At 34.6% G+C, this 26849-nt stretch overlaps 3 protein-coding genes and 1 long non-coding RNA gene across 4 annotated transcripts; 1 reads left to right on the top strand and 3 right to left on the bottom strand.

Moving 5' to 3' along the window:
• Nucleotides 1–41: 41 nt before the first annotated feature.
• On the top strand, nt 42–6459 carry LOC149738454 (2'-5'-oligoadenylate synthase 1-like). The gene is made up of 8 exons (XM_089875869.1): nt 42–574; nt 744–1005; nt 1825–2012; nt 2211–2505; nt 2627–2816; nt 2873–2957; nt 3104–3225; nt 4007–6459. Exons 1-8 carry the CDS (start codon nt 437–439, stop codon nt 4140–4142), a joined length of 1416 nt encoding a protein of 471 aa, XP_089731995.1. The 5' UTR covers nt 42–436; the 3' UTR covers nt 4143–6459.
• Nucleotides 4643–19194, bottom strand: LOC149738453 (DNA excision repair protein ERCC-6-like). Its single transcript, XM_089875868.1, has 24 exons — nt 19045–19194; nt 18136–18298; nt 15054–15173; nt 14564–14637; nt 14251–14431; nt 13721–13931; nt 13476–13606; nt 13063–13152; nt 12306–12437; nt 11908–12092; nt 11517–11608; nt 10979–11106; nt 10334–10438; nt 10004–10122; nt 9617–9736; nt 9374–9522; nt 8647–8741; nt 7817–7946; nt 7510–7574; nt 7278–7364; nt 6869–6964; nt 6656–6688; nt 5587–6480; nt 4643–4907 (listed from the first exon to the last, which is right to left on the bottom strand). Exons 1-24 carry the CDS (start codon nt 19077–19079, stop codon nt 4863–4865), a joined length of 3480 nt encoding a protein of 1159 aa, XP_089731994.1. The 5' UTR covers nt 19080–19194; the 3' UTR covers nt 4643–4862.
• A 2330-nt stretch (nt 19195–21524) lies between these two features.
• LOC149738452 (ubiquitin-conjugating enzyme E2 S-like) lies at nt 21525–24152 on the bottom strand. The gene is made up of 4 exons (XM_089873666.1): nt 24011–24152; nt 23405–23552; nt 22570–22760; nt 21525–22387 (listed from the first exon to the last, which is right to left on the bottom strand). Exons 1-4 carry the CDS (start codon nt 24017–24019, stop codon nt 22091–22093), a joined length of 645 nt encoding a protein of 214 aa, XP_089729792.1. The 5' UTR covers nt 24020–24152; the 3' UTR covers nt 21525–22090.
• Nucleotides 24153–25462: 1310 nt separating this feature from the next.
• Nucleotides 25463–26124, bottom strand: LOC149738451 (uncharacterized). The gene is made up of 2 exons (XR_016384620.1): nt 25993–26124; nt 25463–25691 (listed from the first exon to the last, which is right to left on the bottom strand). It is a non-coding gene; the product is annotated as an uncharacterized LOC149738451 (long non-coding RNA).
• Between the last annotated feature and the right edge of the window lie 725 nt (nt 26125–26849).

Raw genomic sequence — 26849 nt, 5'->3', positions numbered from 1 at the left:
GGATTATTTATGGGTTCATGGTTAAATGTTTTTAAAGAAACGATAAATTGAAATCACAGAATCATTTGGTTTGTTATTTGGCAACTAAACATGAGTAATGGGCATCGAATAAATAGATAAGCGATTATTTCTGTGAGTCTCTTTTAGGAATGTGCTTATATTTTAACAATAGGCTTGAGAATACAAAGAATGACCTGACACAAGTTTCGAATTACGAGTTGGGTATTTAATCTACTTCATTATCACGCAGATAGAATCAACACCCCGGGTTTATTTTGACAATACCGTGTCGTCCTATCGAAACTAGTACGCGGTATACCGCCTATAGTTTACTTTTGATATAGCTGTTGTATACCCTACCGCCCTACCAGTTAAGGGTGGTTTGTGAAAAAAGGCGAGCGATTAAATTTAAGAGTTTTTGTGAAAACAATCGACGATGCACACGTATGAATGCAATCGATGTGGCAACAAATTTGGCAGCCCCGCAGCAGTTCGAATTCATCTGCGAAAAGTTCATTTTAACAAAGTCCTTTGTGATAAATGTGGAAACGAAATTCACAGCAAGGAACTAAAGGTAAATTTCTAATAACGCCTGTGGTCTAGTTTGCCTCTTTATCATAAATAAAGTTTTGTTTTCGTAACAAAATTGTACTGCCGTTTGCTTACGTTGGATTTTAAAGGTTAATTGGAAATGTGAACATATTTTGTTATTTTTTACCTGGTGTGTTCCACACACTATACAGACGCATAAAAACATAGAACACCCGTTCGATAAGCAACTTCCGATCATCTACAAGCAGCCGCCATCTATCGCGTGCAGGGTTCTTAGACCACGAGACAGTACGGAGGAGCAAAGTTTTTGGGAAGTCCCTACTTCGAGAATATCTCTGTTCACGTCACCAGGAGCAATTACAACTTGCAGGATGTGTAATCAAGTTATGGGAAGTGTTCATGGAAGAGAAAGGCACGAGAGGGATATCCACAGTCTAACTACACAAACAAAAGGTACGACTGGAGAAATTAAAAATGGAAGATTTGGGAAATTACAGAAGGAAAAATATAGTATAGGTTGAACTGTGGAGTAAGGGGGAACATAGGTAAAGTAAGATATCGTTTCTTTTGAAGATGCCAATTTAATTATAAACACAGAAGTATTCTACAGTATTCTCACGACTCCATAAAGCACGCCATAAATCGGTTAATGTTTTAACTATTAAAAATCGGTGTTAAATAAAAAACACAATTTTTAACGGAGTAAAACAAGCCTAATATTAGACCGTAGTTAAAAAAAAACATTAAAAAAAATCAGAGAACATAGAAAAAAAAAGCAAATAAAACAAATGTGATTATAATAAAAGTTTTGAAACATGTGGATAAAGAACACAAACAAAAGTAATGGATGGGAGACCATAAATGGCGTGAGCTATAATAAAGTTAAGTATATTTAGGACAAACATGACAACACACACGTATATGTGCCATCGCATTGCCAAGTGATAGTTTTATCAATTAAGATAACAGTTAAGACAATATTTGAGTGAGTATAAAGTAAACGGGGTTGTTGAGTTTAAAATAAATGTAAAATATTCTAAAAAAAACATACAACACACATTTTGTTTTTTAAATACTGGACAATAAAGTGTCCCACTTTTCCCGTCCCAGTATAGCCTATATATTCACATTAAGCGCCGCATGCACCAATTGTTGTCGAGATGACAAACGGGCCCTAACTAATAAATTAAGATATCAACACGATTAACAAAGAAATATACGTTAAGGTAAGGCGAAATGTGTGTTTTGTTGAAATTGTACTTCAATTTACAGACTCGCTTTCTCTGCGTCTCCAAAACTGGAACATACTCGATTTTTTAAAACCATGCGACGTTGAAAGATATATAAATCAGGAGCTGAAACCAAAGTTGTCTGGATCCACTGAATGCAACGATGATGTCAATCTACTCGTTAATTTCCTCTTGGAAGAATTGCCACTTCCAGTCAGTCATGTCATTCGGGTAAGTTAATATAAACGTTTCTGCTGAGAGGATAATATATTAATAATATTAAATTCGCCGCATTCGGTACCGTGCCATTTTATCTAACAATTGTTTTTTTTGTGTTGCGATTGTTATAATTTTATTTTTGAATACATTCTTGGATTTGACATATATAGTTTTAAATTTTGACATTTTGTTTACCTGATATCTTCACAGGGGGGATCGTACGGAAAAAGCACTTGCATTCGTGGACATTCCGACATTGATATGGTTGTATTTGTCGAAAACTTCTCTTTGGTAGAAGGTACAGCGCAATGTTCGTTGAACATGGTTCAATTCATAAAAGACTTAAAAAAACGACTTCAAAACTCGCTGTTGGCCACCAGAGTTCTAATGAGTGACGTCACACCCCTGGCGCTACGTTTTCAATGGAAATGTGTAAAGAACGATCATATACATCATGTAGACGTTTTACCGTGTAATGATTTGTTAGGACCACGTCCAACTCAAGGTAAGTTATATGGGATGAATATTAATGTAAATACTATTAGCTTTTCATGCATGAAAAGCTGCTGACGAACACAAAACCAACACCGCTTATGTTTCAATAAAATTTCCAAATATTACCGCAGAGGATAAAAAGGCAATCTATCGCCGCATTGAAAACTGCAAAAACTCGCTTCAACTTCAACTGTACAGCGCTGCCTTGCTACAGCTTCAAGTGGAGTTTGTGCGACGCAAGCCAGCTCCGCTTCGTGACCTTATGCGCCTTGTCAAGCACTGGAAGCAAACAAGTTTTGGTGAAAACAGTAAAATAAATAAGTAGGATTGTGGGTTGCAGGTTAAACAAGTATGGATTCTAATAATCGTTACTTTAGATTCCGGAGATTACCGAACTCGTATACCCTGGAATTAATTACAGTTCACGTTTGGGAAAATCATGGGAAGCCTCTGCATTTTAAAGTAAGATTTAATCTCTGTCTCAAATTTTGGCTTATATGTTTATTGCTAAACTTATTTGGTACTCGTACTAAACGATCTGTTTAAACACATCAGGTGGTAATCAGATTTCCTTGATATTTTTCTGATCGGTTGTTTTTTATATACAGTTTCTACACGCATTTGCTTCCATTCTTGAGCAACTTATAAAATATGAAGACTTATGTGTGGCGTGGAACGAAAACTATTTCCTGAAAAGCTTGTGGGTTCAACAAGCTTTGACCGAACACCGGTAAATCTAATCCTTCCAGCCCTAACCGTCCAAAATCCAAATTTAATTTCACAAGTGGCTACTCTGAAGTTACTTGCGAACAGTACGTAGCTTGTGTGTCGCAGCCTACTTTAAAAACATCATTATAAGTGATTAAAGGTATAAAAAATCACGCGTGAGCACGACCAAAATGGCACGTGGGAAAAATAAAACAAATATAGTACAGTGGGGGAGATGGGATGGGACACTTAAGCAAATGTTGCCCAATATTTCACATTTAAAATACATGAAGGTTTTTGGGTGATACCAGAAATTAGTACTATCATTCCTTTATTAATTGACTACAATTTAATAAAATATAACAAAACACACGAGGAGTTATTTAGCGATTCGCACAACAGGTGTAATTTTACAAATTAAGGTGGGAGGAGATGGAACACCTATTCATTCTAATTTCTCGTCAAATTTAATGGTAGTAAACGAAGAACATTCAAAGAATTATAAAACCGTAACCTCATGACTCCTATAGACCGTTGTTAATTGATTAAAAAACGATAAGGATAGTAGAATATTATGTTCTAAAGGTGTCCCATTTCTTCCCACCCTACTATACTTAAAAAATCTGCTGTATATATATATTATCGATATTTTGCTTATATATGGCAATCCGTCTTTTAAGCATACTGCAGTCCGCACTTAAACAAATTAAACCACACGTGTAGCCTACTTATATATATTAATATTAGTCAGCTCTTTTAATCTACTTGTACCCCATCCAGTCAATCCTCTTTATTCTGCTCAGACCAATAATTCTTGATCCAGCCAACCCGTTGAACAACGTCTGTGCAAGCGTGAACGCATGGGACGAAGTGGCGTACGTTGCACAACAGAGTCTTGCTAAACCCCTCTTTGATGGTGTTAGAAAAAACATTTCTTAGAGATAAACATATTGGCTCGTTTTGCCTTTTACTGTAGAATATTGTGCAACTGGCTGAGTTTCGAATATTTAATTTCCTTATACTTTTTATTATAGCCCTTGGGGATATTATATTGAAATAATCCCAGAGGTTAAAATTAATGAATTAAAATCAAACCTTTCGAAGTATAGCAATAAAAGCTACACGATTGGAAACCAAACGAAAATATATTTACTTTAGCAGTATTCTGCAACTTGTAGTTAACCTACCGAATTTAACCGGCTGTGCTAGTTTCTTTGCCATTTAAACTTTATATATATATATATATATATAACTTTAAAGATATTTTTGTTGTTTTTATCCCTCATTAAAGTCATATTGACCCCTGCCCATTTCCGTTGTGTTTATATCATCCAGCCAACCCGTTGAACAACGTCTGTGCAAGCGTGAAGGCATGGGACGATGTGGCGTAACAGAGTCTTGCTAAACTCCCCTCTTTGATGATGTTAGAAAAAAAGCAATTCATGAAGATAATCTTTTTTTAAAAGAACCTCTACTTTACTGTTACGTGTGAAATAAAACGTAAGAAAGTTGTTGTGTGGTAGTACAAAACACCACCACATTCTAGTGGTTTTTTGGAACACCACCACATTTTTGTTGTGGTTGCACAGAACACCAAGAAGAAAAGTTGAATAAGGGAGGACGTAAAAAGAAAGTGTCATCTTTTGTATTGCACAAAACTTAATCATCAGCATCTGAAATGAATCCGTTGGAATCTTCAAGGTTCTAAAATGAGTTTTAAGTTAAATTTAAATGTTGTGTATACGACATAAGTAGATTTTATTAAAGGGGCATACCAATGAAAAATCAAAATTTGTGTATTGATAGATATGCTCATATGTGAACTAAAGCTACCATCCAAGTTTTAAAATACAAAGTAACTTTTGAAAAAACAAAGAGTTTCAAAACAGCAAATTTTTCGCATTTTTTTATAATAAAATGTCTATTACGTCTTACTAGTACTTACTGTAACATTCTTTTTATAAAAAAGTCAGTTTTTCGTGTTTAGGTTTGAAAATATGCTGAGTCAGCATAATCTAGTATGTACCTAGGTTCAATCAAAAAATTATAACATAATAAAGTGCATATTTTTTGCTAAGCATTTGTTATACAAAATCAAAACAAAAGTTTGAACTTTCATTAGTATTTTAGGAACTAAAAACGATCAAAGTTGAGTGAATTTTTTTTCTAATGGGAAATCCCATGCATTGTAGAAACAGCCAAATTTTTTTACTCCAGCGGTTATTTTCGAGGGGATTTTTTAGAAGCCATATCGTTTTGAGAAACTTTGAAGATACCTTTAGGTTACATTTGAGCATATCTATTCATACAGAAATTTTTATTTTTTGATGGTATGCCCCTTTAAGTACAATTTAGGTAATTAACTAAAAACTATTCAACTTACATCAAATGTTGGAAGTTCAAAAGAATCAAGAGAATTGACGGAACACACAGATTCTGTTTTGTCACAGGTTGATAATTGCTCATCTTCATCAGACAGATATAGATTAATTTCCGAATTATCCCCAGATTTAACAATTTTCTCCGCTGTGACACCACTGGCTGAAAATGACTCCTGGGTGATGTCATCGTCATGTGTTAAGTTATTTTCGTCATCATGTGTTAAGTTATTTTCCTCTTTCGATAATTCTTGTGTTATGTCATCATCCTCATCATCTAGGTCAGAAAATGTGTTATCTACAATTGAAGTAGTTGTGTTATTCCCTGATGTTGGTATCTCTTCAATAGATTTTGTTGCATTATGAATTAATTTCGCTACATCTTCAAATGAGGCATTTACATCAATTAATGAAGTTCCGCTGCTCATGCTCTCGTTTTTATTACTTGAAACTTCACCTTGCGCAATTTCTTCCGGTGGCGTGACGTCATGAAGTGATGTACTAACATCAGTGGAGAGATTATTATCATTTAGAGCCGTATTTGTTCGTTGTGGACTGTTATATTCCAAAGCACTGTCATCACTTGACACACTCAATTTAAATGAAACAGATGCAGCACTTTGATCTATTAAGTCTGTTACATTATCTTCAGTAGTTTCCACATCGTTTACCAATTCTTCATCTAATCCAAACAGTTGCGATTTCCTCGCCATGTTCCCATCCATCATAGTTGAACTTAACGCTGAAGAAACTTTGGATAGATTTTCAGCAGGTTGAAGCTCAACCACATTTCCTGTTGTTTCACTAAATGCTTTCTTCCACTCATCGTCGCTAGAGAGCTCATCTGTATCGCTGTCGTTATTATTAGATTGCACAAACATATCAAACGAGTCTTCAACCTAGAGGAATATAAAAGAATACATTATTATAAAAATCAGCCATATACGGATACCAAAGCATCACATTTTTAAAAAAATCACAAAATGGAATTAAAACATAGGTAAGTAATGAATATTGATCTAATAAGTGTGTCAAAAAACCTAAAGTCACATGGTAATGGTGTAATATAGTTACCACAATTGGAGTGCTTGGGTTTCCTGATGTGACCTAAAAGTTGCAGGAAAGCATGAGGTATATAAAAATACATTTATCCTTTACATAGGGTTACTACATAATAATATTAAAATTCAATAATAAATTAAATATACCAAGAAGTGCAATAAAGAAAATACAGGAAATAAGAGAGAGACATTAAGTATTGTAATCAATAACACCATATTAACTTACATTTTGTTTAGGATCCATCTGCATAGGTGAATCCCCACATAATATAACATCTTCACCATCTTCATAAGACAAAGGATTTGTGGTGCCAACTTTTTTCTAAACAATGATATTTAAACATAATCATGTCAATGGTAACGGATGATAGTTAAGTTAACACAAGCATGAAACATTTTTTACAAGTTTAAATATATTCGATTTTGTTTCCATAACTTACAACTAAAGCTATTTAAACATGTTGTAGGTCCAGTTTGACAAGATAAGAAAAATTAAAAAGTTTAACATCTTTTTGTCTGTTACACATTACTTGGAAGTTGGAATGACACTGAAGTGCTTAGTAAAAGCAGAAATAAACCAAGTAATAACGAGTCGGCATATCCCTAAAATTTACTAATTTACAAAATCACCAAACCTTTAACAAAGAGGGTAGAGGGTAATCCAAACAAACAATTTCTTCTTCTAAGTTCGGTTCTATTTTTATTGGTTTGATATCTTCCTTCTAGAAAAAAAAACATACCATGTGACCAAGTGATTGTTTTACAAAAGCAAAGGAAATGGGGTAGATGTATTTCTTATTTGATTGTTGCAAATTTTATCAGCAATAAATAAACATGGATAACAAACCAAAGAGATTTCCAACTTACCTTTGGTGGGGAAGGAATTTGTAAAGTTTCTAATTTTGTGGTAAGTCCTTCAATTGGATAAACAGCTGAAAATTGAATTGCTTAGTTACTACAATATATTTTTTAAACGCAGAAGCAAATTGAACATTTCAGAAATAATAATATGTAGAAAAACGGATACTGGCTGACTAACCATATCTGGACACCATAATGGCTGACAACCTCTTATTTACATACAGACCAGTATTTCACACTCTGGCAAACATTACAACCTGGTCCAAATGTAAACTTATGCATAAATTAAAACTTAGATTTTCATTTTACTCACGTTCAAGATCCTTAGGTTTTACATCAGCAACTCGATCTTCAGAAACAAAACCTCCCCATCTTTGCTCTGCATCAGTTATTCCGGTGAATTGATTTGATTCCATAAGCAATCTGTTCTGTGCCAACTCAACCTGGAGAGTACGGTGTTTTAATAAACGTAAGTGTTAAGTTGTGATGAATTTATGTATATTGTATATAATTAAATATGGCTTCATATGTTTAACCTAGTTGTTCAATGTTTATTATTTAGATGATTTTGTGCTTTGACGTGCCAAAGGAGTTCAAATACTAAAATAACTTTAATATTTATTATAAAAAGCAAAACTTAAACTTTCAACACAGTATACAAATACCGGCAGCTTTTTTTCCACACATACAACATTGTCTTATTCATAGTTTTAGACCTTAAATTGTTAAGTTAAAAGTTAGGATTTTTATTGGTTGTAAAATGTAATTTCATGGAAAGTCATACAGCCACAAAAACCAGACAGGAAGCAAAACCAGGCTTAGAATTAAAAACTTAGATTTGTGTGAAGATATGAAATAATGATTGCAAAGCATAACCAGGTTAGACAAATATTAACTGGTCATGGACTATCAATAGGCTGCTTGCACCATAGTTTGAGCAGCACTGACCTTTAATGCTACATGACATTTTATAATTTATAAAATATCTCAATTTATCTGAAATTTATAAAATATCTCATGCAGTATTGAAGTTATAATAATGGAATAAAGAACAGAGTGGTAAATATGGTGGCAAACACACTACGAAGTTAAACTTATATTTTAAATCATGTATTTCAATATTTCATGCTGTATGTTGCATACCTGATTAGTTAGTCCAGTGACAGCTTCATCGTCACAATCAATATCATCAGGTTTTTGCGAAAACATAAGATCGTGGTCGCTTACCCCAAACATTTCTGTGAAATAAGGTAAATACTTAAATTGGGCAATTGTAAACAGATTATAATAAAGGGATCTTTTTGTTAAATTTAAAAGGCTGTAAGCATAGGTTAGAGTCTGGTTGTTGGAACAATAGGCACAGACTGTGCATAATTCTCGTGTCAATTAACATGCCAAGCCAAGCCATCTATATTAAACATTATTATTTTCTATGAATAGTGTAGAGCAGTGCTCTTCAACCTTTTTTGGGTTGGTAAACCCCTAAAGTTGTTGCGACAAACTCATGCACCCCTGATTGTTTTAACGTAAAACTCATGACGTTTCTCGATTACCAGTGATGCAAGATATAGAATTCATATAAAAAAAACTGTAGGAAAGTGGCTAAATTTGTAAAAATGTTCAAAACTGAATATTATTGCTGAAAATTGTTGAAGTTTGTGATGCACCCTTTAATACACTTTTGTTCTGGTGCACCCCTGGCATATTTTGGTGCACCCTAGGGTGCACCGTGCACACCGGTTGAAGAGCACTGGTGTAGAGCATGGTTTTGATACAACCTTCACATGTACTAGTACTACAGAGGCTAAAGCGTTCACCAAGCAGTGAGATTAATTATTTAAACTTAATATTATAATAGTATTTGACTCACTAAGTTCATGCAGGTAGTCCATATGTTCCTGCAGATGATCATCAAGTTTACGTTGGTGACTGTGGAGTTGAGATAATTGGATCTGAGTTGACGAGCTGAGAACGTCATCCAATTGAAACAACTCTGCTAATTCTTGTTTGGAAAAGTACCTAGAATTTAATTGTTTACACTTAATAATTTTTTAAGATTTAATTTTTTTTAAACCTTTAAAAAATAATCAGAGAAAAGAAACACAACACAAACCTGTAAGGATCATCACATTGACCTGTACTTTGTTGAATGACTGAGTTTTTGAAAATTTGACGACGGTAGATTTTTTCCTCCACAGAACCGCATGTGATGAGACGATACACTGCCACGCTCCTGTGTGGTGGGAGCTTGGATAATTATGTTTTATTTAACTAGAAGACAAATAAATAAGCAGGCCAAGACTTTAAGAAATAATTCATAAAGCATTTTGGTTGTTGGTGTGGAACAAATACTTAATAGAAAATGAGAAAATATAAAAATTCCACACAAACTATTTATAACTTTTTTGATCACATATTATAACTTTTTTTGAACATAAAGATAAAATAGTAATATTTAATACAAAATGTTAAAATGGTTCAAAAGTCAAAATAAACGAACTTTTTCTGTCCAATTCTGTAGATTCTGTCGACAGCTTGTGAATCAGTGGCCGGGTTCCATGAGGGATCATATATTACAACACGATCAGCTGCTGTTAATGTAAGTCCTACACCACCAACCTGTAGTTAAAATACTGTTGTCCTAAAATTGTGGAATCAAAACTTACATACATTATATGCTTAAGCAACAGTTCAAAACCCTTTTGACCCGGAGACTGGTTAACAAAATAAAAACTGAAAATGCAAAATTCTAAATATATTATGTAAGCAGCAATAACTGAAATTAAAAAAAAAAAAAATTGACAAAATATGTATTCAAATAATATCCAACCTGAGTTGTTAAAAGAAAAACACTATATGACGAGTCTTCCTGAAATAATTTGACTCTTTTCTCTCTTTCACTGAGTTTTGTTACAAGACCATCCATTCTCATCACCTTTGTAAGTTACAATCATAATAACAATCAACCTAAACACTAATACAAGACATATGCCTACATATTTTCACATTCAATGACATAAAAGTTTCTGCCCAACAGTACATTAATAAAATTTTGAATACAGACTTTTATTACAGATCTATTAAACATAAATTGAAACATGATTGGTTGTTAAATTTTAAAATAATCAACGAAAGTGTTTAAGTTTTCAGCTACAATGGCGAGATCTCAGCAGAAGCTTAGTGGGACCCGATTTAGGAAGCTCGATAAATAAGTTTTGGTGATTTATACCCAGTGATTTAGGTCAGAGCTGGCCTATTACAACTCATAGGTTGCTACTGCATAAACATCACTAAATGTTAAACTAGTTGATTTCCCGAAGGAAGGCAAAAAGGGCTCTAATGTTAACAAATGGGTGATCTTTCCTTGACAACTTAGCCTAAGTGGGATGTTCTAATTTTATTTGCTTTGTTGTTTGAATTAACTGAAAGTTTTAGAAGCTTTAACCTGAGCAATCCAGCCTTGCATTCTACAAACCTTGAACTTGAGATTCATCAAGATCCTCTGGATGATGTTGAGCATCTTCCTCGACATGGAGAAGATGAGAGTCCGATGTCCTTCCTCTCGTAACCGTAGCAACAGAGGTATAAGAAACTGCAGTTTTCCTGTGAAATGTTTTCTCATGAAAAATTATATATATGTCATATGATGGCGGAGTACTATTAGTTGGTTTTATTTATTATCTAATTAAGTTTAATACTAGACCAGTGTTTCTCAAACTTTTTAGCTTGCGGGCCAGTAAAATTTCAAATTTTGCGAACCGGTGGACCTTTAAAAATCTGAATGTAATTACATCCAAAAAAGACCATGAACACTATGTTATGTCACAGTACGGAACTGGCGAAGTTCTAAATCAGTTTAAAATTTGATGTTTTATTTTTTTGGAAAAGACTTTAACATCTTGCATTTTGCAATTGAGATATAATTCTTTAAAACTTTCAAAAGATTCTAAAATGACTTTGTATTGAATATAAAACAAGATTACAAAAAAAATGAATAAACGTGGTTGTGTTACCGGATTCTTCCATAAGAACTTGATCAGAAATATTATTGATACGGTTCGCCGCACATCCTTCAATCGCTTCTTGATCCAAATTTTCCGTCATTCTGGAAATGAATAACTTAATTACCGGTTAACGGCATATAGGTAAAAATCTGTGGTTACGTATGGTATGCAACAATATAACTATAAGACTTGGGATAAGCTTTGCCTGTATATAACAATTTACTTCAAGGTTGTTTTGTTAATATTGTGATTAAAATTAAGTGTTGAAACATTAAAATCAACTCAATTTCAATTATTAAAAACACCCTCTATCTTATTTTATTTAATATATATATATATATATTAAAAAATTTAAAAAATTATATAAGAATTATATAATATATATATACATAACACTCACGAATCATTCGACTCCAAACCAAGTTCAATACAGGCTTTGGTTGAGAGAAGTCGTGGATGGTCGCATATCTTCTTAAGTACAGTGAGGTGTACAAGGGGAGAACGATGAGTTGAAAGAAGTTCCTTCACTGAATCAAGTTGTATGAAGTCACTATATATCTGCTGCTGTATGTCCGACAAATATACCTGAAAGAAGAAAATTGAATAAATTAGTCTAGCAAGCTTATGCTATGACATCATATTGTCTTATTATTTAGATCAGGTGAAAAACAATACTACTGGATTAAATAGTTGGCGATTAAGAAAACCCATAGTAGATAGCAATTTATTATATTCACAAAACTGGAAAGGAAAATTCAATTTTGCATTTAAAAAAGCTGTAATGTTAAACCAACCTACCCACACAACGAAGTCATTTTTAGTTGAAAGTTTTGGAAATCTTGGTTGTTTGTTAAGAACAGTAGGATCCTGTGCACCATCTACACATGCAAGATCGCCACGATTCTCTTTTTCATTCCGTGTAAGCCCGTCCTATTAAAGCATTAACAATATTTTGTAATAAAATAACTTATATAGTTGAATTGGTTATGTACAAGAAAGCTATAATTGTTATCATTCTGGTTTAGGCATTTGTGAACAAAAATAATTTAACATAATGAAAATAAATCACACCATTAATAAATATAAAGCGTATCGGGTATGAGTGAGGTATTCTAGTGAGAAGATGAGGTACTATGGCAAGGTCAGCATTCTGCAATGAAACCTAGATTTATGCCTGAGTTGGCTCACTTACCCAATTAAAAACCAAAACAAGAACATTTAATACATACACATATAGTTTTTATAAACCCTTTAATGTAAAAAAAAACCAAATTACACGAAGTTAACTAAAAATGTAACACTATCAAATTTAACAATCAAATTATTAACTTATTGTATATTATATTGATCAAGTTCTGACTATAATATAAAATTCAACACAATATATTGAATAACTTATGTAACCAGTACTTGAATACTTCTAAATAGGTGTTTGATATGTTTATAAAATTTAATAAAGCCGTATCAGTGTGTATATGTACGTAGACATGTTAAATGAAGATTCAAATTTAAAAACACAACAAAACCTGTCCACAGACATAGTTAAACCACTAACCTTGGTTCTTCTTAAAATGAACGGATCAGTTAACTTGCGTAAACTTTCTGACATCATGTTTCCTAATCGTATCTGACCAGATGTTGCACCCTTTAGAAAGTTGGTGTATATTAAGTATTTAGGTCTTTTAAATATATATTGTTCTGTTCGGTTTACTATTAAACATAAAAAAAATAATTGCTGATTCTTGTAGCTCTATTGTATCAGTAAGTTACTGGCAGTGACACTTACAAAATAAAACAAAATGATGGTCACTATCACCAGTATGGCAGTATTTATTAGAAAGTAAGAGACTAAAGTCACTAAACCATTACATTTTAATAGCTTTTGATAAAGTTCTGTTGCTAAGATTTACAACAGTTAAATCTTTTCAGTTAAATTTAAAAAATATATATTCTTTTAAAATCACAAACCTTCTGTCTTGCACATTCAATAGGGATTTCGTACGAAGATTTGAAAGTTTTTTGGGTTCCGAGTAAAGAACCCTGAGTTACCCAATCCATTAATGCCCACATATCCCTCACTTTATTTTGCACAGGTGTTCCTTTAAAAAAGGTGGATTGTAAGTAATCTAAGTAAACCTAATTGTACAAGAGTACAACACTAGTATAAGGGTATATGGTATAATGGTATAATAATACAAAAGTGCAAATTAAACCTGTCAAAATAATTCGATTTCTAGATGGTATCTTGTGTAAACCCTTTGTGGTCTTTGAGGCATTTTTGATCCGATGGCCTTCGTCCAGAATGATGTAATCCCACACAAATTCCCTTCCATCCAATGTTTCACCAAGTGTCTGCCACTTTGTTACTATCAAACCATAAGTTGTGATACACACACTGCGTCTATGCATACACTGTTGCAGAATCTGAAATACAATTTTTTTAATAAATCTCCAAATATTGAGCTGACCACACTAAGTCATTAAATACTATTCTATATAGATCTGACGTGGCCTGTCGAGAGACCAGGCCTTTAGGTCATAGTTTGCCCATTACAGGGTCTGGGGTTGTGCCAAGCCGAAGCTTGTGACAAGATTTACTTTTACAATATTAGCACATGCCACACCCCTACCTATTACCATGTGCAGTGTATGGGAATTTAATATTAAGATAATAAGTACACTAACACAGCAAACATGGATTTTGTTTTAATTTAAATTGGAGGCAAATTTGAATTACACTTACTGCTTTCCGTTTAGCAACAGGACCATGGTATTCCTCAACTTTAATCCCAGGTGCCCAGTTTGCAAACTCATTTGTCCAGTTAGGAATAAGAGATAAAGGCAGAACAAGAAGGACATGTTTGATTAACTTTGCATCAAACAACGCAGATATCAAGGCAATCACTTGAATGGTTTTTCCAAGGCTAGTACAAATGATAAATATCATTATATAAGAATGTAGATACCAGATTGAAACATATTTTGTTAAAATAGGATACAGTTTTTTAATGTTCAAATAATAAGTACCATGTTTTTTCAACATATAAAAAACCCACCCCATGTCATCAGCCAGTATTCCACCCTTTCTTTTGTTTTGAAACAGGTCGTACATCCACTTGATCCCTTCAATCTGTGAAACAACGTTTAATATTACTACTTTAGTCTGCAATCAGGGTATATTTTCAATTTTAGTATGTATTTTCAATTTAAAATTGATTAAATTAAAAATGCAGCTGCAACACCCAGTGCTCAAGATTTATTTTTTTCTGGGTGTTTACTGGATGCATGCTAAAAATCTATTAAAAAGAAATGAAAACATATTCCAATAACTTGTATTATATGGAACATAAAGCTGTTTGGTAAATATACATAATAATAAATACATATCACTACTTATGTGTGTAGAGAAGACCAATAGTTTTGTAATATGTTGCAAACAAAGGTTTTAAAAAAGCCTGACCACAAGTCGTTTTACACACCCCAAATAAACGATATAAAATCATATACAGAGATATTTTAAATAAACTGTAGATTTGAACAACATGCCTGGTGTGGGTAAAGTCTTTCAACCAGTTTCTTATAAATCACCATCCCATTATCAAGTTCAACAAGTCCTAAATTTTCATCCTCTTCATCTGAATCACTTTTTTCCGCAGCAATGGCCTCCTGCATTTAAATGACAAATAATTTACTGGATCCAAGTAAGGCCTGAATCATATTTTAGCTTTCTAGGAACTACAACAGTGGTCCGAAAGTTTTTTTTAGCCCGGCCCAAATCAGAGGTTTATAAATTTCTTACGACCCACGTACCTAAGCCTCAAACATCAAAAAACTACTACTTTTAATCGTAATCATTCTGTGCTTTTTGTGAGGTTCAGGGTAATCCTTTAGCTGGTAGCCACCTAAAATTTTGGTCTCAACACAAACGCCCGATTTTTTCGCAAAAAAAATAGCCAGCAGTTTCAGTAACACATAAGGAACATTTTGAAACTAAAGTTTTAGGTGGCTACCAGCTAGCTAAAGGATTACTGATATTCAAGTGGCGTATCGGCGTATCGCGATCTAAAAGGTCACCTTGCCGCGACCTATTTTTCAACCCTGTGCGACTCATGTTTAGGTCACGACCATAGGCGTCGAAACATTAATCATTCTGACAAAAACCGGAGTGGCGAGGCAGCAGTTACGTTTTAGGTTATGACGTCATACGATGCGTAACTTTCTAGAAGCCGCATTTTTACTGACGCGAGCCTGCGACGTGCCGTGTGAAGGCATTACAATTCGGCTAAACAAACAATAACCCGGTTGAACAGGCGATGTTACTGCATTCCTCACGTGAGCGTGTAAAACTCTAGTTTTATTTAATGTATGCTTTATTTAATGTACGCATATAGTTTTATTTAATGTACGCATATATGTGAAACTGTGTGGCTGCGATTTACGTTTACTAATAATACGAGTTTTTTTTACGCTGTACTTGGGAAAAATACAAGCATTGCCTAACGAAAACCGGGGTGACCAGTGGCGGATCTAGAGGGGGGTGTTTGGTGTTTGAACACCCCCCTCAGATATTTTATACTTATTTTCGTTACGTAGCTCTAAACGAAAAACGGCGCGCGTCAAAGTAACGATCGTTTGTAGTTAATTAAAATCAAAATTCCGTGACTCAAAATCAACTACAATACTGCTTAAATCTCTGTTACTGATTGCGCAACTTGTTGCAATCGTTATCTATATTATTGTATGCATATCTACATGCTAACGAAAAGATCACTCGTCTGGCGAGCCAAACTACAGGAGGTAATCCTTTAGCTGGTGGCCACCTGATATTTTGGTTTCAAAATGTTCTATAGGCCTCACTCATACCTGCTCTCTTTTTTTTGGCGAAAAAGTCGGGCGTTCGTGTCAAAAATTAACTTTGAAAATGCGCGAAAACATGCCTCGTCACCGTAATTCGTCTGACTTGCGTAAGGTTAACGATTTATTACGTCACAATCGCGGTATGTTACGTCACAACAGTGTTATATTACGCACGTTACGGGACGTTATAGCCTTGTTTTTTCGCACTGTTTTATGCTAGTGAAAACCTTAACCCCATGCCCTAACCCCTAACTCCCAACCACTAACCCCTAACAAATTACGTTATCTGTAACGTAGAAATTAAACGTAACAATACGCATGCTATGATGTAATAATCTAACCTTTGTTTAATTCATGACGGCTCGTGTGGAAAATACGGTAACGCAGCTCGATTTCGCGCATTTTAAATGTTAATTTTCGACACGAAAGCACGAGTTTTTTCAAAAAAAAAATTAGATAGCAGGTAGCAGGTATCAGTGAGACCTAAGGAACATTTCGAAACCAAAATTTTAGGTGGCCAGTGACCACCAGCTAAAGGATTACCACTACAGGAACGGTAAATCTGCGATTACCTGCTGTTATAACCAAAATAAAAGCTTGAATCTATAGTGGCGAAATCGGTCTGGCCAGTGGCCACCAAGCTTTATCTAAACACACATTTAATTCACATGCTTGTTGCGTTTACGTTCGTAGAAAGTATTCATCGTAAACGAGACAATCCTTTACTTAATGGCAAACATGAAAAAGCATACATTCAACATGTTTTAAGCACCTGCAAGCTAAATAATGAACGTGTGAGTCCCTATTATGACGCAAACAATCGACGTGTGAATTGCTATTATGTCGTAATCAATTGCCAGGTCAAACAATCGTTATTATGATGCAATGAATACACGTGTGAATCCTTACTATTTCGTAACAAATACACTGCTTGGCTGAGGAAAACATCGTAAATATAAAGAAGCAATGCTTCTGGAACAGATTTAAGTTGATTTTTACGGCCTAAATCGTTTAGAATGCAATGCAGGGATAAAACATTGTCTGTTTAGCAGTATTGCAGTAATATTGTTTGTTTAACTGAATTCTCATGCAGTAATAGAGAGGGTAAACCAAACTCGCGTTAGCAAAAAATAGTAACAGGCTTTCCAGAAATATGCGTATCGTATTATGTTTTAAGTCTGCCTAACCGGTGTTGTAACTATAAGTGATGTAACAAAATATTGTGGCAATTAATATGAACGTGAAACAACGAACGTTTGGTTATAGTTAGTTAAAAGTTCCTGTGCGGCAAATTTGAATAGGAAAGTCGGTATTATGACGTAAATAATCAACGTGTGAATCCCTACTATGACGTAACAAACATTCTGCTTGTCTGAGTAAATCCTGCGTAAATAATGACTTTATTACGCGTAGCATAGATTAATGTTGCTACCGCGGGCAAATGCAAGTGGTGAATTAAAACTTACGGGTTGATTTACGCACATATTAATACGGCGCTTTGCAACTATTAGTTAAACATTTTCTTGCGAACACCCCCGTCAGAATATTCCTAGATCCGCCTATGGGGGTGACCATACGTATTTCGCCACCCTACGTTCTGCTTCCGGGGTGGCGCCGCCACCTCGGCACCCCGGGTTTTGACGCCTATGGTCGCGACCCATACTTTGGGAACCACTGACCTACAACAAGCCACACCAGTGGACAAAATAATAACAACTATTTATGTTTCAGTAAATAAAAAACACAATACTTATGGTGCAATGAAACTCACTTCAACTCTTCTTATTCTGCTTAAAATTTTCTCGGTTGGTGCAATCTTGTATGCTTTTTTAAAGATCTTAATCGACTTATAAAGTTCACCTTCAGCAGCATATGTTTTCGCTTCAGCAATTAACTTTTTTACCTCAGTTTGCACATCTTGATATAGATTTTCTCTATAAAATGCAAAGTATAAATTATATGATACCAGAGAGACATATAAACAAGAAATGGGCAATGATGTCATTTCCCCTTGTTAAACTGGAACTCCTAACATTCCCAATTCACTTAACTTGTGAAATGCAGACTTTGTTCCAATGTCATTGACTCATTGTGTATACATTCGGTTGGACTGCTGGGTATTTTTATGGCTCTGTTACCATGTAAATGTATCTTAATGGATGATTATTTTTCCGGCGCCGTGGCGTAGTGGTTAGCGCGCCTGCCTCTAACCCAGAGGTAATGGGTTCAAGGCTCGTCGCTGCTACCATTGTGGGCGTATGTGTCCTTGAGCAAGACACTTAACGGCAATTGCTCCAACCCAGTGGTCACTAATGGGTTGTCCAAATTATCAGCCATACATAAAAATGAAAAAAGTATCCAAAAAAAATAATCACCCACAAAGTAACATACTTGGTAACTCGTAAGCTGGCGCGAGGTGCACACCCGTGTTATAACGACTGTCGTTTTCCGGCCACGCGAGGATAAAGTAAGTTACATTCATTCATTCATTCATTTAGATTTTTTATTTTTAAAATTGAAAAAAAAGAATTTATTTGGAATTCTGACAGCTGACAATTTGGACATACCATTAGTGACTTGCCCAAAGCTAAGGGATTACCGCACAAGGACACATACGCCCCAAAGATAGCAGCGAGGAGCCTTTAATTTATAATCATTTACACAATTCATTGCATCTCACCTGCTTTGAAGCACGTTTCCATCCGCACAAGCCATTATTTTTTTCAATTTCACCAATCCACAAGGTAACCTAACACAAACCTATACAAAAGTAATCTTTTTGTAATAAAGCAAGATACGTAAGTATGAACGCGATGACGCAAGAAACACACAGATCAAGTTTAGTTCGAATTTGGCGCGAAAGCACAAGAAAAAAAAGAAGCATTGCCTTTTTGAGCACGTTAGTGATCATATAGATCCTTTTTCGTCGAACAGTTGTTCTTGTTGTTGTTTTTTGGACGACTTTTTTCCGCACTTACCTTAATTTTTATTTCTAACATTTATTCTTTAATCTCTTCTCTTGATTGAAATCAAATCATAATATATATTTATAATTTTTAAATTAAATTTTCAGAATTGAAACCGCATAATTGGCGATTAATTAACGATTACCTTACTGTTTGATCAAATGCGCCAAATTTAAAATGCGCCTTGAACTTTAATTAAATGATTTTAATATATAAAGTATTTTGAACTAAACATAGTTTTATAAACCATATTGCATATGCTCGCCTAATTAGCGAGTAATTAACGATTACATTTCTGTTTGTTCAAGGCGCTAACTCGTACTTAAAATGTACTTTACCATTGATTAATCGACTGTATTCGATACAATGATTTTAACTAAGCTTAGCGTTATAGATTATAGTGTATAAAATCGTCCAATTAATGAGTAATTAATGATTGTAACGCATGCGAGTCAAGTAAACTGTCATGCAACGGGAAGTCGCTGGTAATCGGTAACTTATGGCTTTGTTTACGTTAGAATACATCGATTCACGCCTTAATCAAACTATTTCCATTTAAGTGGGGACGCATTAAAAGTTTTTGATCTAGCTCAGTCGACCGTTGTAGTAAAAGGGTTAATTAATACTTTGCTAATTAGTTTAATTCACGTGCTCACGCATTGGATCTTGGACCTCTTGTTTTTTTTCTTAACGACGAATGAGTGGCTCAGTGGTTTAGGCCTATGTATATCGAAACCAAGTGGTCTTGGTCTAATGCTTGCCGGCGGTACTTAACTAATGCTGATCGGCGTATGTGTACTTGAGCAAGTGACACTTAACGGGCATTGCTCCAAAGTCTCCAAACCATCGGTCACTATGGGTGGGCAAAATTATGGGCCTTATCAAAAACAAAAATCATACACCAAAAGTCGAAAAGTATGGTAACTAAAGCACACGAGGATGAAAAACGGTGCAAAATACGTTGTCGCGGCACCGGTCGGGCGGTCGCACAAAGGACCTAAATGGGCCTTCCGGGTGTTACAGTAATGGATCAAATCTTGTCTAAATCCCATGTCCTATAGCCCCCACTTAATAAACAGAATTGCTGGTTGGGTTAAGTGACTCCGTACTGATCCGACTTCATATACCGGCTTCAGCGGGGTTCTATACCTACTGAATTTTTAATTGCTTTTATAACCGGAGACCGAACAGAGTTCATGATATCTTGTTATATTTTATTCCTTTTTCTGGTATACAAGTACACGATACCGAATCGGACAAAAGCTTGCTTGACAGCCGGGCAAGGGCTCGTAAGAGTCCGTCATGAGCCTAGACTTACCCCGAGGTCTCAGAGTCGATAGCGGCGTTAGGCGAATTATATACCGGACAGAATCCCGTGACAGCAGTCTGACGTCATGCGATAAAATGTTGGAATCGATTTGGGCCTGTCAGCGACTGAACGGGATATCATCATTAACCTCGTTCAACGGGGGGTTTGTTTTCCCATGAGATGATTCGTATCCGCAGTGTTGAAAGGGTATTGTGGTTGGGTAATGTAACGTCACTTTAAGCGTCGAATTGCAACAGTCCTTGACAAGGACCTCACTCATGGAGAAGTAATAAAAAACAAAAAATTACTTTATCCTCGCGTGGCCGGAAAACGACAGTCGTTAAAACACGGGTGTTCATACACTTTGTGCCAGCTTTACGAGTTATCATATATGTTACTTTTTAAGTGAATATTTTTTTAACTTTTTCATTTTTTTATGTGTGGCTGGTAATATGGACAACCCATTTGTGACCACTGTGTTGGAGCGATTGCCCTTAGGTGTCTTGTCCACGGACACATACGCCTATAATGGTAGCAGCGACAAGCCTTGAATACATCACCTCTGGATTACAGGCATGCGCGAGAACCACTTTGCCACGGCGATAAACGAACTGTGGATCGAAAACGTTGCATAAAAACAACAATAAAATTTCTGAATATAGAACCTGAAACTCGTTTAGCAACTTGTATGTATTCATCCACGCCACGAATAAAACAAATTCGTTTACGTCCACCAATATTTGACTATCTCAAATACATCTCCATATAGCCTGTCACTAAGTGTACTCATATAACCAAAATCCATGTCAGTTTCTATGACAAAAATATATGTATATAATATGTTCTCTATAACTTTGTTATAAACAAGATATATGACCAACCAAATATTTTTGCGGGAATTGTATTTCTACAATGAAGTGCGTCTGTTCAACACAAGAACTTAGAACGTGCATTCAAACTGAAGGAATGAAATGGTGCCTTCTAGTATCACCAGTGATGAGATTTAGCTGACCACATCACTGCAACACATAGTATTCTCTATTCTGTTTTATAATAAAATAAAGGAAACAACTTGCAATTGGGTTGTGAAAATATACTATGACTGTCTAAAAAGAGTGGAAAATTACAGGAAATTCTAAAATCCATGAGAGCAAATACACAACATCATACAAATGGTATAGAATATTGCAGTTAACATTAGATCCGCAGTGGACAGAAAATACAGAGTAAATAATAAAGTATGAAGTAGAGATGGGAAGAGTAGTAAGGAAATGTAGTTTATTTCACACTGTGACTGATGTGTCAAGAGCAAACATGGTGTTCAATAATTTTTGCTATTAAATGTATGCTGGCATGTATGAGCACAAATTTTATTTGTACTCAAAACACATGCAAAAGTTTTTGACAGATTGAGGCAAATGACATTCTAATGTAAGAATAATATTTTTAGTTTACAGCCGCTTTAGGCCTCGCTTCTTTTCTTTTCTTTTTTTCTCATTAAGTTTTTCAGCTGCATGTTTTTTTGAAGCAGGGCCATTTCCACCAGACTCCATATGACGATGTCCGAGTCCACTGGTTGAGGGTTTCTCTTCTGTTCTCTGTGCTCGTGATCCGGATGGCAGAGCGTGTATCTCAGTCATTAGTTTTGCTCTCTCCTCATAATCCGCATAATGCTCAAGCAAAAGTCTTCCTGCCTCCTCATTTAAAGCTGATTCAGGATTGGGGTGAATCAAGAGACATTTTATAGTCTGTACAAAACAACACAGCTAGTTTAACAACACAAGGTAGGTCTAACTGAAAGAAAAATATTATACATAAAAAAGCACACATGACACACACATGAAGTTCTTATGTGTCTTTGTTTATTCTTCATATAAAATTATAAACAAAATAGTTTGATTTATACTAATTTTAATATAAAGCAACTTACCAACAATACATTTCTGATCCCCATCTTCGAATTCCAGTCTTGTTTTAAAGTGTTGACACATATTTCTCCAGATGAACTAACATTGGGGTGAAATATTTTCGTTAGGAAAAAACCTTTGGGTGGTGAAGCCGGAAAGTCCCTTGTTAGACAAAGTTTCATCTTGAATATTCCACCTGCAAATGGTGTACCTTCTGCAAGGAAATCAAAAAATGCTTAAAAATTTTTCCTAATTTTAGCATAATCCTATCTTATCCACACAAATTAATTCTACCTTCCAATAAATGTTTTTATTTAAGCAAACTGCTCATTTCTTGATATATGCCTATACTGATGTGTTTGTGTACGTTTATGTATGTTTATGAATGACAAGACTACAAGGCAAAGAGTTTTGCAATTGCATGGAAGTGTGACATACATGTAACCAGAATTAAATTCAGTATTACGCATTCCCTTACAATAGTAGCAGGTGTCACCGCTTACAATATTGCTTCTGACATCATATATTGTTTTATTTTTAAATACTATAACCGTCCGTGAGAAACGATTTCTTTTTCTTATCAGTCAATCAGAGCAGGGGTAAAATGAGTATAATAAAATAGCTAATAATATGAGGTTAGTTTGAAGTAATTAAATTTACTTGAATATATAAATTAAATTTTAACCCATATTTTGCTGGTTACATAACAATAACATGCTTGCGTTGGTTGTGCACAAAGTTAAAGTAGCCAATTTCAAAATCTGCAAATTGTGATGCAATTCTGAACGAATGTACTCTACGCCGGTGCAAAGAATAAAGCATTAAAATTGCCAAATCTTTTTTAAGAACTTAACTTACGTGGTCCCTCTATAACTGCGTGTATTTCTGAAACATCATCTTCATTTATTGTTACTTGGATCCCTTCCACTGGTTCATTTTTAAGTGAAGTAAACTCTTTGTAAACTTGCCGAACTATATGTGGTGATAAATTTTCTTGATTTCCATGCTGAAATATTATAAACAATTTAGGCCTGTATAAGGATTACTTACCTTAACAATCATTTAGGCTCCAAATCTAAGGTTTCAAACATAGTAGATAATCCTATAACACTATAGCCAAAACAAAAAATCAAAAAATATGTTACAGGCCAGGTTGGAAAGTTTTATTTGTGTGTGTTCGTGCTTATTTTTGTTTCCTTTCATTGAAACATTTTTGCGCTCTTTTATTATTTCTTTAAACTTCTAAAAATTCCTGTAAGTTTTTATTTAGCGATCAAATGATCCCACCATGAGAATTGGAACCATTCGTTGGTCTACAACCTAATCGAGTTAAATGTCACTAACATTGAGTATATATGGGCAATGGGCCTACTAATGTTAAATTAACACAACACAGAACAACTATATACGTCAAACCTAAATTACCAGAACAGGATGTAATTAAACAACTTCAATGAGACTTACCAAAGCCATTTATAAACCGTTTTGAAATGCCCCACTCCCTCAGAATTGAATTTGGAGACCAAAAAAGTACAATTTAACAAAGCAATTGCAATAACTTATCAAACGCACTATAAAGGCCGGAAACGTTATTAATATAAAATTTCTATTGTCTACGAAAGCACTAATTCTTCATCAACTTTGCAGCGTACTTAATTAATAACTTTTAATAGATAAAGCGCCGTCTTACTTAACAAATAAACAGCCGAAGATCAACAAAGAATCATAATAACCGTTACAACTTTCAAAAATTAATGACGTCAAAGCCGACCCTTCATGGTTGGTTAATTTCATCACATACGACATAGAGATTGTAGACTCGAAACCTACTACGCAGAGTCCGTATATAAACGTACTACTCTTGGCTTGTATATAAACATACTACTCTTGGCTTGGCTACTACGCTAATACCGCTATGCTGATGCTATTTCTAGAATGTGTGAATCACGATTCTATTTGAATAAGATTCAATGACACATTCAAAATGACGTTAAACAACTTTTTATACCCAAGCACATATGTAAGTGCAGGCAACAACACACCACCACAGTCACCACCATCATTGTATGCATTTTTATTGAAGCCGGATTTAATGAAGCAACATTTATTTGATGCAGATCCTGCTCCAACCGCAAGTTCTTTAATTAAAGAGTCCGGCCCACGGTTCTCATGGTTGCGCAGTTTTTTGCATAAGAATAAAGTTTTATGTCTACTGATTCTAAATTCACAGCCAGTTTGTGAAAATTCGCTTTAATTTAAAAGTTATAAACGTTTAAAAAATCAAATTTCAAAGTTGTAAAAAACGTCACTCGCGGGCACTGTGACGTCACAATGCAATATTTCGTTTATGGGGAAAACCCGGTCTATCAGCGGTTTATTGGTGCAGTTTTGATTGATAAGCAAATCAAAACGTTTTTTAAGGAATTAACAATACCTATGGCTTCAGCAACTTATTGGAAGCTATTTCCTAGGGATCAGTGTATAACCACACAAAATAGCCTACCAAGCTTAGTGGAGAATTAGTTTTCGTGACTTTCTAGGGTTCAGATTTTAAATTCTTTTTGTTTTTTCCCTATATGGCATAGACTATATTTATATCTGTATTTAAAGTTACCATATAGGAGTTTACCATAAACCGAGTAATCATGCCTGATAGGTGCTGTGTTTAAAATAGCAAGACAAGAATGGCTGTAAAGCGATAAGTGTGTGTGTGTTTTCATTTTCAAAAGAAAGAGCGGGGCTTAAAAAAAAGCAAGCAACATTACATTGGTATGCTGGTCATCTCATATTTGTAGTGCACATTTTACTTCAGATCGCTTTACTATGATATGTTCTAATTAGAATATGCAAGGAAACTTGTTCGGATCAAGTAAGCAGCATTGTATTTGGAGAGCGCAGAAGAACAAATCCACCATCCGGTACAAGTATTCTTTATTCAAAACAATGAAAATAATCCAATACTTAAATATGTATTTCTTGTAATGTTAAATGTCCTTAATTTAAAACAACATAACTCTTGCATGAATCACATTTTGTATGAAACAAGACCATTCAAAACTGAATGATGAAAAATTCTTGCAAATGTTGTTGAACTGTCACTATAATGTTGAACCTTTCTGTTTTCCTTTTCCAGTCATTGCCGTACCTATCGAACAAAGTTCTAATCAGCTGTGTAGCGGTACTGTCTAAACAAAATAAATGCCATAAACATGTGATTGACCAACTTTTTGGTATGAAGGCCAACAATAAATACTAGACTAGAGTAAATTGATTTCACTAAATTTGTATTCCATGCTCGAGTCTCAGTCAAGAACATCATATTTGCAACACAAATCTGTTTACACAAATTTCAACAAATTTAGGAAAAAAGACAGTGCAACACTTTAAACAACAGACTTATTAAATGTCACATTTTTTTTAATAAATGCTATTCTTGGTCAACCCACCAAATTGTGTTGTTGATTTGCTCAGCTTCACTTATTTTCCATGGTCTTGGCCTGTCTACTTCCCCAACACTTGCTGGAAGTACAGGTTCAAACTGGAAAGGCTCAATACCTATTGCTAGTGGACTGGGATCTTCACTTATGTCACTTCATTAGATGAAATACTTCTACCTGACTATACATCACACACTGACACTTTTACATTATTGTTAACTGACAAATTTAAATAGTGTAATACTGTAATACACTTACAAACAATTTTTAAAAATATTAATTTTAAACTAAAATCAGGCCACGGCATTACCCACGCTTATTTCTTAATTTAAAAGTAACAGAAAATGCTATGTCGACGGTACAATGTTTTGCTGCAAACGGCAAAGCCTAAATCAGCTGATCGATTAGAAAAGATCGTGACGTAATTTACGTCATAGTGCCCGCGAGTGACGCAACAATAGGCGAATTTTTTGGCACTTTTTAAAACGTTTTTTTGGCCAAACTAAATATTTTTTTCACAAAAAATTACCACAGATAGTCTTTATTAAGTGTAAATTTTCATTTAAAACCAACTTGTATGAGCGTGGTCCAGACTCTTTAAACATTGTTTCGAACAGGTATATAAGTTAAAATAAAATATATTCACCCCCCAAAAAATGTGTGAATTACAATCAAATTTGATATAAATGAATAAACGAATGAATGAATGTAACTTACTTTATCGTTGCGTGGCTTAAAAACAACAGTCTTTTTTAACACAGATAGTCATACAACTCGTGCCAGCTCACGAGTTACTATATATGTTACATTGTGGCCGGTAATTTATTATTAATGTTTGATGTTTTATTTTTTATGTATGGCTGATA

The sequence above is a fragment of the Ciona robusta genome, chromosome 3, assembly GCF_009617815.1.
Source record: "Ciona robusta chromosome 3, ASM961781v2".
In the NCBI taxonomy this organism is placed as follows: Eukaryota; Metazoa; Chordata; class Ascidiacea; order Phlebobranchia; family Cionidae; genus Ciona; species Ciona robusta.
Note: the sequence above shows the minus strand (reverse complement) of the source record. Positions and strands in the feature narration are given on the sequence as shown.

Bases quoted from the DNA above. Each gene is read 5' to 3' on its own strand.
- LOC149738454 (XM_089875869.1), top strand. From the start codon at position 437: ATGCACACGTATGAATGCAATCGATGTGGCAACAAATTTGGCAGCCCC. The intron at 1,006-1,824 runs GTACGACTGGAG...TTCAATTTACAG, and splicing joins TCTAACTACACAAACAAAAG to ACTCGCTTTCTCTGCGTCTC. The intron at 2,817-2,872 runs GTAGGATTGTGG...TCGTTACTTTAG, and splicing joins GAAAACAGTAAAATAAATAA to ATTCCGGAGATTACCGAACT.
- LOC149738453 (XM_089875868.1), bottom strand. From the start codon at position 19,079: ATGGCTTGTGCGGATGGAAACGTGCTTCAAAGCAG. The intron at 14,638-15,053 runs GCATGTTGTTCA...GTTGTTTCACAG, and splicing joins AAAGACTTTACCCACACCAG to ATTGAAGGGATCAAGTGGAT. The intron at 7,575-7,816 runs GTGAGTAAAATG...TTCAATTTTCAG, and splicing joins AAAACCTAAGGATCTTGAAC to CTGTTTATCCAATTGAAGGA.
- LOC149738452 (XM_089873666.1), bottom strand. The intron at 22,761-23,404 runs GTAAGTTAAGTT...ATTTCCTTGCAG, and splicing joins CGCAGTTATAGAGGGACCAC to AAGGTACACCATTTGCAGGT. The intron at 22,388-22,569 runs GTAAGTTGCTTT...TGTTTTGTACAG, and splicing joins GGATCAGAAATGTATTGTTG to ACTATAAAATGTCTCTTGAT.